The sequence below is a fragment of the Prosopis cineraria genome, unplaced genomic scaffold (assembly GCF_029017545.1).
Source record: "Prosopis cineraria cultivar Desert tree isolate PC_DT_omini unplaced genomic scaffold, ASM2901754v1 PC12, whole genome shotgun sequence".
NCBI lineage: Eukaryota > Viridiplantae > Streptophyta > Magnoliopsida > Fabales > Fabaceae > Prosopis > Prosopis cineraria.
The window spans coordinates 43,444,601-43,462,390 of NW_026555343.1; the positions used below are offsets into that span (position 1 = coordinate 43,444,601).

The window sequence follows — 17,790 nt, forward strand, 5'->3', positions numbered from 1 at the left end:
CGGTACATCTACAGCCATAGTCTATAGTTTTAAAAACTTATATAAGAACTATGAGATGACACTCATAATTTTAATTTTGCTGATGTGTACCTGACTATGTAATTCTTTTGTTGATATGTACTTAATTTTGCATTTGTCTCCCACATTATGGTCAGGCCAAATATAAAAGAAATTGAAAATTTTCCCCTCACCTTTTATTATTAATCATGCCTGGTCAATTTATTTCCAAGTAAACAAATTTTTAATTTTTTATTATTTCAGCAAGAGGATTAACAGAGTTGTAGCCAAATTAACTCCATTAATGCCAGTTTATGGTTTTCATACCTGCATTTTTTAAACTATACAGATTAACGTTGTGGACTGACCAAACTAAAGGAACCAAAATCCAAAAAATAAAACTACTATACGTTACTATAATTATAGCAAGGATTGCGCGGGTCACAGCCTTTCACAATCAAGTCTTCTGAATTATGTGCAGGGCATCAGGAGGTGGAGAAGAATCAAATTTTATTTATGAACATCACGGGAAAAAAATCTGCGTTCGGCATAGAAAAAGGAATAAATTTCAATTTTTAAATTCAGCCCACACATACCTATATAATTTATCCAGGTTGATTCATAAAACATCCTGACATTCTCATTTTTGTACAAGTTTGCTGATTTTCAAAATTTAATGTGAAGTTTTCCGCATGCAATAAATTCATATTAACAATTTTAAATTAATGCCATGTATCCAGGAACCATATGCAAGAGTGTATATATGACGTGTGAATAACACAAATTGCAGCAGCTGCTAATTTCAATTTATTTATTTAAATAAATTACAGAGGACAAAGGAAGACCGACCATGGCTCATTTGGTAGAACAGTGGACTGTAGCGAGAACCTTTTTTTTTTTTTTTTAATTTATAAGTTCAGCTTTTAATTTTAAAATTTCATGACTCATCTGTCATTCTCCCAAAATTTTAATATGTTCACATATCCTTCATTACCTTCACTAAATCTTTAATTTCTAGTTTCTCTTAGATTATTACTTGTGCTATGTTTCTGACCCTTTGTCTTGTGAGTTTTCTGCTAAAGTAAAGCCCGGTTACATTTGATAGCCAAGAAAGTAAAACTACTGTATTGGGTCATTAAGTTACTAAACCTTGTTTATCATCATCTTCTCGTGCCTTGCAGAAGCAGGAACTTGAATTTACGCCGGGGAAAAAACTGAGCTCGGGTACTTTAAAAGGAAGCGTATAAAATGATAGGCTATCCCTTAAATCCGAAGTAGACTCCTATAATTATTTACAATTGCCCAATAGGTCCTTTTTCGTTTCAAGAAAACCCTGCCTTAAACACATGAATAAACTTCATTCAAATTTAACTCTGAAGAGTTCAAATTTAAAGTTTTCAAGTTATAATTTTTGAAAATAATCATTTTCTCTATCCTACTCCTGTATTTGAGTATTTGATTTGGATTAATTCCATCGACAACTTGCAGAACCTCTTTGAAGATTAGGAGGATACCTCCTATTGAGAATTTATTTGCTAATGCACTTTTAGAGATCAAGTTTAAAACCCGAGGCTAGGCTATACTTTCTCAAATCACTTTTTATGGAGGGCTAGCTAAGAGATTAGATTTATTTTTATTCCATACTCCCCCCGTGCTTGATAGTTGATATATGTGTTTGTATACTCCCTTCGTTTAATAATATAGGACATTTTTTAAGGAGTTAGATATTAAAAAATGTAAGACATGTATTTTTAGTTTTTCAATGTGTAATAATTACCTTTTTTTTTTAAAAAATACCTTTATTGATAATAGCTTTGTATTTATTGTAGGATATTTAGTAAGGGTAAATATGAAAAGATAGGATTAATTTAAAAGTAGGTAACTATTTTATTGGAGGTGAGATTTGATTAAAAATATCTTACATTTTTGCACGGAGGGAGTATATATTAAGTTAAAGTAATTAATTTTATTTTTCAATTTTATCCCTTTTTATTTAGTAATTAGCGTGGTTTGATTTTCAATATAATGATTTATTATGGTTTTAATTGTAAAGAAAGGCCAAATTGAAAAGTTGCCTTTAAAAAAAATTAAGAATGTAAGCTCACTTGATTAACTTTGTTTTATACTCATATCAAAGGATAGGATGTAGTACTTAACAAAGTAAAAATTTATAAATTTTTTGCTAAAGTATATATTTAGTACTTTAACTTTATACAACATTTCATTTTAATCTCTTAATTTTATAAGATATCTTTTTAGTCATTTAATCCTAATACTCTTAGAGGCTATTTGGGTAGCCCTTGAAAGTATATCTAAACCACATTTGGAATTTGCTTTTGCCAACTCTAACAAATAGTTAGATTTTCCAAATATACTTTTTCCATATGTAAATTGAAATCCAAACAAGCACATAGTTTCATCTCAACATTAATTAAATTTTTAAATATTAACAAAATATTTTCAAATGTTGACATATTAAATTTAATTTTTTCAAAATAACAATAAATGATACAAGAAATAATCCTTGAAATAACGATGTTAAAGAATTAAAAAGATACTTTACAAAATTAAAGAACCAAATTGAAACATTATATAAAGTTAAAGGATTAAAAATATAATTTAACCTAAATTTTTTAATAATTCTACTTATCATTGTTTTGAATAATTGAGATTTAGAGCCCATCTATTTAAGATTAAAAAATAAGTAATTTTAGGTAGTTCAGAAATTTTATAAAAAGAGATTTATTTTATAAAGATTTTATAAAAAGCCGACATGATTTTATGTTCGGTTATAATAATAAAAAGATATTATTTATTTATTTTTAAATTTTATGATATCTTTCTTTTTTTATAAAAATGATTTATTATTATATTATTTTAAATTTTTATGATATTTTTGTGTATCTTGCCTCTTTAAAATGAATTCTGTCATCTGCCGTATTAGATTATTTTCAGAAGCTGTTCAAAATAGCATCTTAAAATAATTAGAAATATATATTTTTTGGATTCTAATTATTTTTAAAAATTTAAACAAATGTAATAAAAACTCACAAAATAATTTTTTTTAAAAAAATAACTTATTTTTTTCATAAAATAAGCTAAAACAAACGGGCTTTTAATTTGGATAATCCAAATTCAATATTAAAAACTCTTAAAACTCTCATAACTTTTACAAATTATTTGCATAGAATTATCTTGAACGGTTTATATTAAATATTAAAAATTTTATAATTTTTACTTTGATAAATATAATATTAAAAATAAAGATAATTTTAATCTAAATGACCCAAATTTACTGAATTGGCGCCACGACAAGAGGGATTGGGAATAGTATGTTGGATGACTGTGCAATGTTTGATAATTAAAGGCTCCTCTATTTGAATTGGAAATGCTTGATTTTTTATTGAGAAGAAATGCTGATATTTTATTTTAGTTATGTACCGTATTTTATACGTTGTCTTGATTTCAAAGAAGGTAATATTTTATATTGTTTTGATTTACTACAAGGTGTTATCTCACATTCCCATTTGTTAATGAACTCTCATAGATACTGAGACAGTAAGTTTTATCCAATCAGTGCTCATATGGAAAATGTAGCACCGACAATCATAAAGCAGTTCTGCAATTAAGCCGCTTGGAATCTAATTTTTCTTTCTCTTTCTCTTGTTTATTCACTCCCACTATCTTTTCAATCTTTCTCATCTCAACTGGGATAGTAGACATCCGGCAACATGCTGATGTGGTTGAGTTACAGATATGGAATGTAGATATTTATAATTTTCTGTCTTGCACGTCTATATAATATTATATTCAGCGATTGTTTGTTTGAAGCTTGAACTATGAAGTTTGAGAAAGTGGCAACGTGTTGTTTTTTTTTTCTTCCTGTTTAAGCTATGAAGTTTATGGACAATTTCTCGTCAGTATTTTCTCCGGTCTGGCTGCCATCTTTTAGTTAGTGTTTTATGTTCCCTGCTTGTCTCTTTTCCAAAAGCTACTGTGTGGGATATCATTTGTCCACTTCTTATGATGTTGGTTCTTCTCTGATGGAATCTGACGTTGGAATTTGCTTCAATAACAAGTACTATTTTTCTTTGTCAGATGGAATCAGATGACTTCTTGATCCAATGGGTGGACATGCGCGGGAGGCTTGTAGCTCGTTTCATTTGTCTTGTTGCATGTGCTTGTGCAATCCTAATGTCATACGATACTAGGAAAGTGAATTATAGTATGAACTGAAAGAGAGAAAGTTTGTAAAGTAATAACGAGTCAAAATAACTATTAGTGATTTATAATGGACGAGATGTTGCTAGAATAGGCTTTCAAGCTTTTTTAAAACTTTGTAGTACGCTAGAAAAAGATGGTCTTACGACTAACACGATAGGCAAATACAAAAGAATAAGTTACCAAAACTCTTTTCATATTAACCCATAAAACAAAAACTTGTGCGGCAAATTTTTTCTTTTGACGCTCTGGTGAAACGATTAGTAGTAATTTTCATAGAGCGTTGAGAGCTATATTTGAATTAGAAGATAAGTTAACTGTCCAATTTGATGGCTGCATAATCCCTCTCAAAAATAATACTCTTTCAGTCTTAAATTATAAAACACTTCAAAAAAAATTAAAGTTTCATTAAATAGTTTTATATATGTATATTACCCTTTCTTTTTCTTTCCATTTAATAATAATTAAGTATAGATTTAAAATTATTAAATGAAGGATATTTTAAAAGTTTATATTTTCATTTAAAAAAATGAAGTAGTTAAGTATATTTAATAAAATTTATTGATATGTAAAATTTTATCTAAAAATATATTATAATTTGAGCTGAAAGGGTGCATAGTAATGATAAATTCTACCCCTATTTTAAATATTATATTGGTATCATATATGAGACACATACATGTAACAAAATATTTCCTAAAAATGCTCATAGATATTGAGATAAGAAAGACTTCTCAACACAGAATGCATTGGCAGTATGCACATTTAATTTAAAGTTTACTCATGTGCTTACCAGATGGGAAGGCGATATAACTAACTTAAGAATTTTAGAAAATACATTAAGACGAGAAGATAAAGGTTTATCGTTCCTGAAGGTACTTCTTTTACCAATTGATAGTTCTTTGGATGAAAAGAGAAAATTATAATTGTATATTATAATTATATTTTACTCACAATACGTTTTCATTATAATTTTTTTAAATTTCATGCGTATATTTTATTAATTATTTGTAAAAGATAAAAAAATTTATAAGATAAATGTTGTAAAAATCTAAAAATTTTAGTAAAAATTAAAATTTATGACAAATTATTTTTATAAGTTTTGGGACGGATATAAAGAGAGAAACTGATGTACTATTAAGATTCTTAATAAAACATATTTTGATTATATTTTTACAATTCTAAGATCAATATAATAAAAGATGAATTTGTGATTTAGAGGGAATTGCTCTTGGCGTCTATTTTAAGCCTCGATTGGTATAACGGAATCATTTTTATGGAATAGGAATTTGAATGAAAATAGGAAGAGGAATGTGAACATGAATGAATCTTAAAAACATGCAAATAAAATGATACATAATTTTTTATTTATATATTTATAATTATAATACCAAAGTACCGAAATGTCCTTTCTCCTTCTTTGGAAAAAAATCCTTCCAGTTGCAGAAGAAGAAACCACTAGGTATAATGGAGGCAAATCTGAACCTAAATGAGAACCTTTTTGGACTTGAACTCACCAGTCACCACAAACCAAAACCCCGTCGCCTTGAATCATTCTTTGATGATCTACTCAAGCCATTGGTCACCGTAGCAAGATCGCAAGGGAAGACAAGAATAGATCTACAATCACGAAGGGAGAGAGAGAGTGCAGCTGTCTATCGCCGTAGCAAGATTGAGGTTGGATAAAGGATGCTTTACCGGCGCCAATCGAGGTACCAGAGACAAAAGAGATTGGCGGCGTCGATTAGGAGATGAGGAGGTTAAGGACGAGGAGGAGTCGAATGGCGAGGGTTGACGGAGAAGAATGTCGAACGGCAATGGAGAAGAAGGTAAGCATCGATTCATGGAAGAAGAAGAACGATGGAGAAGTTGAACAACGATGGAGAAGAAGAACGATGGCTCAGGACAGCGGAGGAACGGAAGAAGGCAGTGGCCGTTTAGTCCATGGTCCATTGGATGGTCGGTGCAAGGCCAGAAATTGGAACACATTGATTCCGCTCGTTCCTGTCCTTCGCTTCAGGGCCTGTCCCTCGGTGTGGTCAGTACTCCATACTGTCGGGCAGCGAAGCTTACACTTGTTCACTAATTATGACGATTCGCCAGGGCCTCTTTCCTCCTCCCTTTTCTGCTCACTCGTAAGGGGTCCGGACCCCTACAAAGGGGGAGGGGGAGGAAGGAAGGAGAGGAAAAAAGTCCAAGACTGAAGGGTCATTTTGTCTGAAAAAAACTAATAAGCATTAAGCAAGGGTAGTTTAATGAAAATGGATTTGGATCCTCGACGCGTCCTGTTCCCACACATCCCAGCGAAGCTCACACATCAAAGCCGTCCACATTATCCAGCGTTCTGCATCGTGCAACGTGTCCTGTGTTGCGGAAGCCAAAGGAGTTCCGCCTCCCTCCGCCTTTCCTCTTGACCTCTTCCCATATTTTAGGACCACTCGAAAGATTGGATAAGAGAAGACTTTAATTTAACCTAAAGTTTGATTTTTTTTATAAAAAAAATTAAATTAGATAATTTATAATTTGATTTAGTCTAATTATAATATAAAATTAGTTAAATTAGATTTAATTTATAAAATTAAGAGATTGGTCTCCGTAGTTTAGCATTTATTTATTTTTTTATATGAGATGTAATAATTTACTTCATCTTGATAAACTCAATTAAAATAATAAAAATACTTATAATTACAAAAAATTTATAATAATCTCTAACAACATCAATAAAAAAAACTTCAAATACAACCTGTATGATTCAAATTTATATTAGCAATAATAATATTCAACAAATTTTAGCAATATATTTAATATATATTACAATAATAATTTAATAACAAATAAAATTAAAAAATATATTAAATAGGAGGGTAAAATATAAATAAAGAAAATGATAAGTTTAAACTTTAAATTATTTAAATATATAAAAAATAATTAAATTATATTAAAATAATTTTATAAAATCAGATGATTTGAGAGTTTGGTCTTTTCCATTCGAGAAATTTGTTTGATTTTTTTTATCTTTTTAATCTTTTAGACTATTTTTTTTTTTTTACTGAATTGAAAAGGACTAAACTTGTTCAAGTTGAATTGGGTTCCACAGGACGAGTGAACTTTCGCACGGTCCCACCATATTACCTTCGCTTCGTTGAGTTTTCACGTTCCTCTGTTGTATATGTATTTTTGTTTAATGTCATCTACACTTCATCTTTCACTTTGTTCAAAGTTTATTTCAACAAACGCTCGCACCGCCATCGAAGATCCATGGTCTAAGCTGATGAATCTTGCGTACTGTTCATGGGCACTTTCACAGGAGAAAAACAGTTATGCACAGTGACGCTTCATGCTTGCGTGTATTTTTCTTTTCTTTTCTTTTCTTTCTTTCTTTGTTTTTTTTTTTTTTGACAAAGCTGTACAATCTCACTGTATTATTCATGGTGGGTTCAATGCGTTGGAGTTGTTGTAGGGAAATTTGATGATGGGTTTGAAGTTTCGTTCGAGTTTTTGTTTACAATCTCATTTGGGCGGTCTTGCTAGGACAAAACCAGCATTAATTCATGCACAAACAAAATTCGTAAGGGGAGACTAGAAGAACTGAAGGGCATTGCGTGGACCGATGAAGATGGCAGGTTGGAACCTGGAGTGGAGGCGTTTAATATGAGGAGAAGCCACAGTACCGTAATGAAGGCTTGAAAAGAGGGGAGAGGGAGGGTGGAGGAAGAAGGCAGAACTTCTTTGGTTCCCATGAGCAGGACACGTGGCAAGATGCATGACACTGGATAAAATAGACGGCTTTGATGCCCGCGCTGTGCAGGGAAAAGTAGAAACAGGACGCGTCTAGGATCCGGATCCGTCTAAAAATTTCACTCCCAAGTCCCAAGAGATAAGGTATATGAGATATTGGGCATTTTGCTCTCTTCTTTTGTACAGCAAACGGGGGTGAGCATCAATTCGTTCGGTTTGATTTTAAAATATACAAATCAATCGATTGAATAACACTGAAAATGAAAATTGAATCGAACCAAACAAACACCAAACCAAAATTTAATAATTCAGTTCGGTCGGTTAATTCGATTTTTCGGTTTTATATTTAGCTATTAAAATTAGGTCCATTTTTTAAATATTAAAACAAACAACACTATAAAATTAATTTTTTTTCTATTCATTTTTTTAATATGAGCCTATTCTAATTACACCCATATGACATAAAGCTTAAATATTATAAATGCATGGATAATCAAATAAACAATCACAAATAAACATCGATGATCAAATAATAGCTCCATAATCCAGTCACAACACTTACTGATGAGAGTGACTGATTGAAATGGGGTTTCAAGTGATGTTATTATTTTTTATTCTTTATTGAAATAAAAAATAAAAATAAAAATAAAAATAAAAATTTTATAAATTAAATATAATTTATAAATTAATAAATTATATGTAATTTGGTCAGTTCGGTCTATTTGATTTTAAATTTTATTAACTAAATTGAATCGATCAATCGAAATATTTAAAATAAAAAAACTGAATCAAACCGAAAAATTAAATAAACCAAATCAAATAAAAAAATTTAATTTAATTTAATTTAATTTTTAATTTCGATTTAATTTTGCTCACCCTTAATACTAAAATGGCAAAGACCGATTATTTCTTCCCCCATTTCTATTTTTTTATTATAGATTTTATTATATCAAATCAGCCTTTAGTCTTGAGACTTGAGTTCAAGGGTGACATTTTATTTTTGCTTTGACTTTGCGAAATCGCCAAAGTACGTACATTAAAATTAAAAATTTTATAAAACTCCTCTCAGATTTCTCCCCTTCCCTGCTTCATTCCTGTTGATTGCAAGTCTGCCGAGAGAGGGCTTCGAGAACGTTCTTCCTCCTCCTCCATCTTTCAGTTCATCGCCGGTGCGTACGTGGAAAGGGCTCAGGTCATCGTCGCCGGAGGTCTATATTCAGTGGCCTGACTCTTCTTCTTCCTCCCCTGCTCTTCCTCTGATTCGTGCGATTGCGTCTCCTTCCCGGTTCAATGTCGCCGTTGTGCTCGTGTGTGTGGCTGTGGATGCATTGATTTCTTCCTCCATTTTCGCCCAGCCAGCTTTTTCTTCCTGCTTCTGGCATCGCGGATCTGAGGTGAGGATTTTCGAGTTCTTCTTGCCGATTCCATGGGTGTGTTTAGGTGGCTGTGGTTATGATTTTCTTCCTTCCTTGCTCAGCTGCCGCTTAGGAATGGGTAGAGAGGGCGATTTGAGCAAACTGAATTTTAAAGCTTAAGCGAACGTTTCCATTCAGTAATTTTAGTTACTGTCAATGGAGATAAATGTGGATTTGGTTCTTGTTTGAGCTTAATTGGTTTGTGCTGAAAAAAATGAGATCGGGAAATCTTTCTTAAAATGAAGTATTAATAACTGAAATTGTTGGGAAAAGTTTGGGGAAAAAAGCTTGATGGTATAGTTTGAAGGTTGATGGCCACATGGTATTTGGCTAAATGTGTAGAAGAGTTGGAATGGAGTAATTAAATACATTCAAATATTCAATGTATTAAGGACTAAAGTTTAAACTTAATATTCTGTTTTGCTCTTATACTAAGTCGGGTCTTTTTATGAAATTGAATTTAGGAAAACTTGTAAAGAACGTGTTGATGTTTTGGGGTTTTATGGTTGGCAACTTATAAATTATGGTGCATGTATGACCAGATTTTAGAATGCATGTGAGTTGTTAGATGAAATGTGGGAGGGGGAGTTTTTGATTTAATTGAATAACTAAGTGCAGGCAATGAATCATTGACTTAATATAGAAGTTATTCAATTTTTATGTTTCAACTTGGGATTAAGAAGCTTGCTTATATATAGGTGTTGGAAAGTGATATGGGATCTATGAAGTTCGTTTGATTTATTTATTTATTTTGACTTGGAGCTTATTTTATTTATTTAATCATTCAAATATATTAAATAAAATGCTATGGCTTCATGTTCCGTTGCTTTGGAAAGGGTGCATATGTAAACAAAGAGTTTAGTAATGGTATTGTTTAGTTAATGTATGTGTTAGTGGATTATTATAACTTTGTGGACTAGAAAGAAATATGGTGAAATGAATGTCTTTGGAGTGAAACTAAAAGATTAATGTTCAAAAGCAAGGGGAATATACTACAATAATTAAATGCGTGAATTATTATAAGTTTTATAAAATTTTAGAGGTTCAGTTATCATTATGTTGAAATGTTTCATGAATAAACCTTGTTGTGAAGAGTGTTAAGGAGTAAATTACAGTGTTGGATTGCTTTAGGTAAGTGGATAGCAATGTGATTAACTTTTAGGTAAATTTCTTTTTATTGAACACTGTTTAAGTTTATTCACATGTATATTGATATAATTTTAATTCTAATATTGATTATTATGATTGGAACTACTCTCATTATACTAATTGGTTTTTAAAGGAAGAGCTAGAATTATCCTATCATTGCATATTCTTGTTCATTCATTATAATGATATTATGATTTTATGGCTTAATGAGTAATTAAATATTATGATTCATGCATGGAAGAATATAGATGAAATTGTTTTATGATGATTATGATAAGAAAGAGATGAAATGTTGTTTTTATATAACTATGCATGCTTGATTAAAATTGAGTGACTGAATCAAAATGCCGATTGCTTGTCGCAATTATGTTAGCCCTTAGCGTGTCATGGTTAAAATCCAACTAGCATATTATTCATGGGTATTGCACTTATGCTTTTTATTTGTAAGCATTGTATTCACGCTTGTTATTTGTAGGTCTTGTACCTGTGCTTGTTTCAAGGCTTCCAATCATGCTTGTTTTGTGGCTTCTAGCCACACTTGATTTGTTGTTTACTCTCGTGGAATGTATCTACGCTTGATTGGTTATTTACTTTTATGAACTGTATGTCCATCCTTGATTGGTTTACCCTCATGGATTGTGTGCTCATGCTGGTTTAGTTATTTGTCTTCGTGGATTGTGTGTTCATGCTTGTTTGGTTATTTGCCTTCATGGATTGTGTGTCTACGCTTGTTACCTGTTCTAATCAAGTCCTGCAAAAGGATGAGTTTTGAAATTGATTGCCTTTAAATTGATTTCATGAAACAAGTAGTTGATTCTAATCATGTAGGGATTTCATATAATGAGTTACATAACCTTTAATTGTTTCAAGTGGATTTTGTAGTTTAAAAATGGAACTTAACTGCTTTTTCATCATTACTTGAACGTATATATGGTCATGTACTTATATGGGATAGTTTGATATATGAGATATGTGCTCTTGATATTTCTAAGTGGTTATCTTTACTAAATTCATAAATTGTCTTATTAATATTCTTTTATTTTATTTTAATTAACTTTAAAATTGGGATTTCATTCACTGAAAAAATATTCTTGGCCTCATATATTATAGATGAACTTGGATCTCGAGTTGATCATTGAGAGGCTTTATTGCTGAATTGAAGTGGAAGAATTATATTATTTTGGACAAATCTCAACTTAATGTAAATTTAAGTCTTGTATTATTTTTATAGTCTGTCCTATGTGCTCTACATAGGCACAGGTAGGGTCCTTGTCTTCTCTAGTAATGTTGTAAATCTGTTGGTAAGGAGCGGAGCTTCTTTTGTTGGATTGTTTGTTGTCCTTTGCTGTTGTAAAACATGTATATACTACAATAATTAAGACTTATTTGTTGTTCGATCTTCCCCCTTCCTTTTTTGGGTCTTATCTGTTGGAGTCCAAAGCTGATTTAAATCTATTGATTAAAAAGCTTGTAATATGTATTTTACTATAATGTTTCTGGTTGTTGTTGAAGGAAGAAGGTCATAGTTCTGTTTTACTCATTTTAAGTTCAAACCTTCTTGATAAATTGAAGTTGGGGAGCTTTGTTTTCTTAAGTGATGCTAAGAAGTTGTTTGACAAGTAAATTTAAAACTTTGAAATTCACTTAATGATCTAGTAATGGAATGATGATTATCTGTATAGTTATCGTTGTTGTTATTATCACTACTACTACTACTATAGAAAGCCAATTTACATCAGTTATTCAAAGTCTAACATGTTCATTATTGTTTATATGTTTATGATTTGAGGACGTTATTTACTAGAAAATATTTTGACATTTAGATTATAGAAGTGGACTTGCTCCTCCAATAGACTCTTGAAAAGCTCATATTAAGACAAGAAGTTTTTTTGCTATCCTTTTGTATCATGTGGATTAATGTAAATATTCAAAGTTACTTTTGTATAGACTATAGGCAGATGCCTTTCTTCTTTTGTATTTTGATTATTTACACACACACACACACACACACACACACACACACACACACTATGTCTATGTTTTTAGCCATTCCCAAGCCCAAATAAAGGAGGAGGGTTGTGTTAGGGCCTCGACAGCCGAATTTCACATGGATATGAGAACATATATATATATATATATATTCTGTTATGGGGTAGAGCTCCTGTATGCTGCACCGAGCTATTTGGGCTGCTATAAAATTTTCGGGAAGTTCAACTTATAGAGAGATTTTGCTAAAACTTATATGAGCTTTATTTTGTCATGAGAATTTATGCTCTCCATATATATATATATCATGACTAGGGAAAGAAAATCAAGAGATCTAGAACAGGTAAGGTGTATTAAGGATGAAGAGGGAAGAATTTTAGTTATAGATGATGAAATTAAAAATAGATGGGAGACTTATTTTTCTAAACTTTTCAATTATGGAGAGGATTCATCTAGTAACTTGGAGGATTTAGTAACTGGTGAAAGAGAACAAAATTTGTCATTATATCGAATAATACGTGATAAGGAGGTAAAGGAAGCTCTTAAGAAAATGGCAAATGGTAGAGCCAACGGACCTGATTGTATATCTATCGAAGCGTGGAAATGTTTAGGTGAAGAAGGGGTGAGATGGTTAACTAAGTTATTTAATGTGATTTTACGGTCCAAGAAAATGCCTGATGAGTGGAGGAGAAGTATATTAATTCCTATTTATAAAAATAAAGGAGATATTCAGAATTGTACTAACTATAGAGGGATTAAACTCATGAGCCATACAATGAAATTGTGGGAGAAAGTAATTGAGCACAGGTTGAGATTGGAGACAAGTATTTCTGAGAATCAATTTGGTTTTATGCCAGGTAGATCAACTACAGAGGCGATTTATCTACTGAGGGGATTAATGGAAAAGTATCGTTGTAAAAATAAAGATCTACACATGGTTTTTATTGATTTAGAAAAAGCTTATGACCGTATACCAAGAGAAGTGCTTTGGAAAGCGTTGGAAAAAAAGGGAGTACGGATTGCTTATATTAAAGCCATACAAGATATGTATGAGGGGGTAAAAACTAGTATAAGAACGCCTAGTGGTCAAACAAAGGATTTTCCTATAAAAATTGGACTACATCAAGGATCATCTCTGAGTCTTTATTTGTTCAACTTGATTTTAAATGTTTTGACAGAACATATTCAAGAGGAAATCCCGAAATGTATGCTCTTCGCGGATGATATAGTTCTTATAGCAGAGACAAGAGAAGAGGTTAATTGCAAACTTGAGTTATGGAGGAGGATATTGGAGTCGAAAGGTTTTCGTCTGAGTAGAAGTAAGACGGAATATTTATATTGTAAACTTGGTAAAGGACTATTCGAAAATAATTTGGAAGTGAAATTGGGAGATCAAATTATACCTTAAGTGGAAAAGTTTAGATATTTGGGAGCCATTATTCAAAATGATGGCGAAATCAGTGGAGATATTTCACATAGAATTCAAGCTGGGTGGTTTAATTGGAGAAAAGCTAAAGGAGTTATTTGTGATGTAAGGTGCCTAATAGACTTGAAGGAAAGTTTTATCGCACTGCTATCAGACCGGCAATGTTATATAGTAGTGAATGCTGGGCTCTAACGGGACAGCAAGAGCATAAAGTTGGAGTAGCAGAGATGAGAATGTTATATGGATGTGCGGACATACACGTAAAGATAAAATTCGAAATGAGCACATACGCGAAAAAGTGAGGGTGGCACCTATTGAGGAAAAAATGGTAGAAAATCGGTTGAGATGGTTTGGGCATGTACAAAGAAGACCAAGGGAGGCACCAGTGAGAAGAGTGGCACATATAACTTTGAGTCCGATTAAGAGAGGTAGAGGAAGGCCTAAGAGAACACTTTGGAAGTTGTTGAACACGATCTCTTAATTAATAATATTCCTAAAAGCTTGATAAATGATAGAGTACAATGGCGTCTTGCAATCCATGTAGCCGACCCCACCTAGTGGGATAAAGGCTTGTTGTTGTTGTTGTTGTTGATATCAGGAATGTTCATATGATCATTAAGTTAGGTGTTTCCTCTTGTTTTAAGGCTTAAGGGATGTGGCTTTCCATATTCCAGCTGATCACACCTATGATTTTTGGGGTGTGACAAGCATGTTCTCCATATCTCTATTAAACTCTCTAATTTGCTTAACTCTTATAATTTCAATTAACTAATGATCCTCTCATTGGTTTAGAAGTAGAACATTCTCAATAGCTGATTACATGGATAAGGAGCAAACCCCCAAAATTACCAGAAGAACAACCAGATCCGTGGCTACGGCATCTAGTTCAGATAATGTCATGACTGAAGTAACTAATTTTGGTCTTCCACCAGCAATAAATCATGTCATAGTTGAAGGAGATCCAGAAGTGGATAAGGAGGAAACCCTACAAATTCCCAGAAGAACAACCAGATCTTTAGCTTTGGCATCTAATTCAGATAATGTTGCTATGAAAGTAACTGACATTGACCCTCCTACCATAAATGACCTTTTAGTTGGAGGAGATCCCATTAGTTTGGATGATTTAATATCTACTTTTCCTGGTAGGTGTAACCAGATTCTTGAGCTTGTGCGTCTTTTGGGACCTTTGAATTCACCGATATTGCCTTTATTTGTGTATGGTGGTCCTTCTACTGGAAAAACCAGTATCATTCTTCAATTATTTGGGCATCTCAACAGGCCTCTTGTTTATTCAAGCTGTAGGACATGCTATAATCAGCGGATCTTGTTTGAATCTATTTTGAATTCATTGGTTCTTCACAGAAAAAGTGCTTCCAATGGTTATTCAAATGCAAAACGATGTGAAAGACCATCCGACTTTGTCAATTTTCTTAGGGAAGCATTGGTCAATGTGATAAATAATTTGAAGGCAAATTCAGAGAAATTGAGATCGAATAAGATGGCAGCAAGGGGAACTGGGAATATGATTTACTTGGTATTTGACAATTTTCATCTTGTTAGGGAGTGGGATAAGAGTTCTACTATATTACCCTTCCTGTTTAATCTTTATGATCTGCTAAACTTGCCAGAGGTAGGCTTGATTTTTATCAGCAGCACCTCCCCTGATTCCTATTATACTAATATGGGTTATGTGGAACCTGTCCCCGTCTTCTTTCCTGATTATACAGAGTCTGATCTTCGTAAAATATTTTTGAGAAACCAAGCAAACCAAAAGTTGTACTCTTCATTTCTGGAGTAAGACGCCTTTCCCTGTACAAGTTATGAATTACTTTTTGCCTTACATAACTTGATATAAAGACCTGTTTCTTTTTGTACAGTGTAGTTTTGAGGCCTTTCTGTAGAATTACAAGACAGGTGGATGAATTGTTTACTGCCTTCAAGTCACTATTTGAAAAATATTGCGAACCTTTGAGTGATCATGGTGTTATTCCAAGTGAAGACATGAAGAGAAGGTTATTCAGCCATCTCAAGCCTCATATTGGTACCTATTTGAATGAAATATTTAAGGTTTCATCTCTTCCTTCACTTGAAGTTGAGACCCATAAAGAGACCAAACAGAAGGGGAATCCCAAGAAATTGGAGCGATCTGACGGAACTGCAGAGCTGGAATTTCACATGTCGATTTGTGCTAAATATCTCCTTATTTCTGCATTTCTTGCATCCAGAAACCCTGCAACCCTTGATGACTCACTTTTTGATTCGACTGGTGGATCAAACAGTCGAAAGCATAAGAGGAAGTAAGTTGACTGTTAAATATTTAATTTGTGTACTGACAACAAATAGGATGATTATGAGGCTCCGAAGGATTTAGTAAATATCCATATGAATTTTTATGTGAATCAGTACTCAGGTTACAGATTTTAATATCTATTTCATGTCTAGTTTTGGACTGAATTTTATGTTATCATGAAGCCCTATCCAGTTTCTAAATTTATTTTTTCTTTTCCTGATCATCTTTATAAATTTTATGATTATGATTCTAACTATCATCTGATTGGACTTTTTATTTCTGTTGTCATTGACGTTGAGAATTAGTTCTCTTTCTAGAGTACATTTTGCTTTTGTTTTATCACAGCACCGACTAAGGAGTGAGGACTGCATGTTTATTTTTGTTATCTGAGATAAGCTTCTTTCATGCATAGGACCTCTACGAAAGTGCAGGAACAGAAACAAAGTGCAGAAGAGGAACTATTAATGAAAGGACCTGGAACTTTTCCACTAGAGAGGTTGTTAGCCATCTTCCAATGTATTGTGTCAGTTGCAGAAGATCCATCTGACGAAGAGGGACAAAGGAATGATGGATTAGGAATCCAAGGTTGCAATGGTGGGCTAATGTCCGATGTTCTGTTCCAACTATCCACACTCTGCAATGCTAATTTTATTGTTAGAGGAGGAAGCTGTCCGATTGAAGGCTCTACTCGGTATCGATCTACTATATCTGAAGACCTGGCTTTGAAGGTTGCCTATTCCACCAAATTCTTGTTTCTTGCTTCTGTTAGACTCAACTATTTAATAAAAATTAAAGAATCAGGCCCTTTGAATCTCGCCTTAATTTTGTAAATGTTGTGCAGGTTGCGAGGAGCCTCAAATTCCCGCTGTCCAAGTATTTGTATAGAAGATAATTTTCTTAAGCATGTTCCTCCGTAAGCATTGGCCATCTAATGTTTCTCGTTAACCATTAAAATGAATTTAGAATACAAGGTATCATTTTACTATGGAAAAAGTGTAGATACTGTGATCTCTATTTATCATCAGGAAGCTCGAAATCTAAGCAATGTAATTGAGCGGACATCTCTTGCAGTCATGTACGGTCTATGAAATGTTGAGGGAATCAGAATTAGGACGTATTTGAGCATCTGAGTTAGTTGGGATTTGCTTGTTGCTTGTTTAATGTAGAGTTTTTGACTGTTGCTTCAAAGGAATTTGTAACTTTGCTGACTGTATTCGGAGCAAATCTCAAGATCTTGTTGCTCTTAGCCAAATTTAGGTATGTGATATGGCACAGAATTGACTTGATCTTCCTCTATAGACTATTATGTTCTGAGAAACCTCCTCTCTCGCATGATGTGATGTCCTTTAACGCAATAGAGTTGGTGTTGACGACTCAGATTGCTTCCTAGTAGGTTCAGAAAGGTAGTATATTTTTTTTCCAGGTACAAATGAAACCTTTCAATCTTTCATATTTCTTGCTTTGTAATTGTATGAGGTGGCGTGATGATGTGTACTATTTAAGCATAGGGTCCTTAGAAGTTAGATCTATCACTAATCGAGTGCCAAAAATGCAGCGTCCTGTGAATT

General features: G+C 32.6%; 1 protein-coding gene across 2 annotated transcripts; it reads left to right on the forward strand.

Annotated features, from left to right (window-relative positions):
- Positions 1 to 9,004: 9,004 nt before the first annotated feature.
- On the forward strand, positions 9,005 to 17,540 carry LOC129288017 (origin of replication complex subunit 5). 2 transcript variants are annotated; one of them, XM_054924321.1, is made up of 5 exons: positions 9,005 to 9,350; positions 11,631 to 15,726; positions 15,810 to 16,229; positions 16,635 to 16,950; positions 17,064 to 17,540. In XM_054924321.1, exons 2-5 carry the CDS (start codon positions 14,753 to 14,755, stop codon positions 17,112 to 17,114), a joined length of 1,761 nt encoding a protein of 586 aa, XP_054780296.1. In that variant the 5' UTR covers positions 9,005 to 9,350; positions 11,631 to 14,752; the 3' UTR covers positions 17,115 to 17,540. The 2 variants fall into 2 exon arrangements, with proteins under 2 accessions (XP_054780296.1, XP_054780295.1); XM_054924320.1 differs by having other exon boundaries at positions 14,725 to 15,726.
- The last annotated feature ends 250 nt before the right edge of the window (positions 17,541 to 17,790 follow it).

What these genes read in the sequence shown, in the direction of transcription:
- LOC129288017 (XM_054924321.1), top strand. Translation starts at nt 14,753, where the DNA reads ATGGATAAGGAGCAAACCCCCAAAATTACCAGAAGAACAACCAGATCC. An exon ending in AGTCGAAAGCATAAGAGGAA is followed by an intron (nt 16,230 to 16,634) that starts GTAAGTTGACTG and finishes TTTCATGCATAG; the next exon opens with GACCTCTACGAAAGTGCAGG. An exon ending in CTGAAGACCTGGCTTTGAAG is followed by an intron (nt 16,951 to 17,063) that starts GTTGCCTATTCC and finishes AATGTTGTGCAG; the next exon opens with GTTGCGAGGAGCCTCAAATT.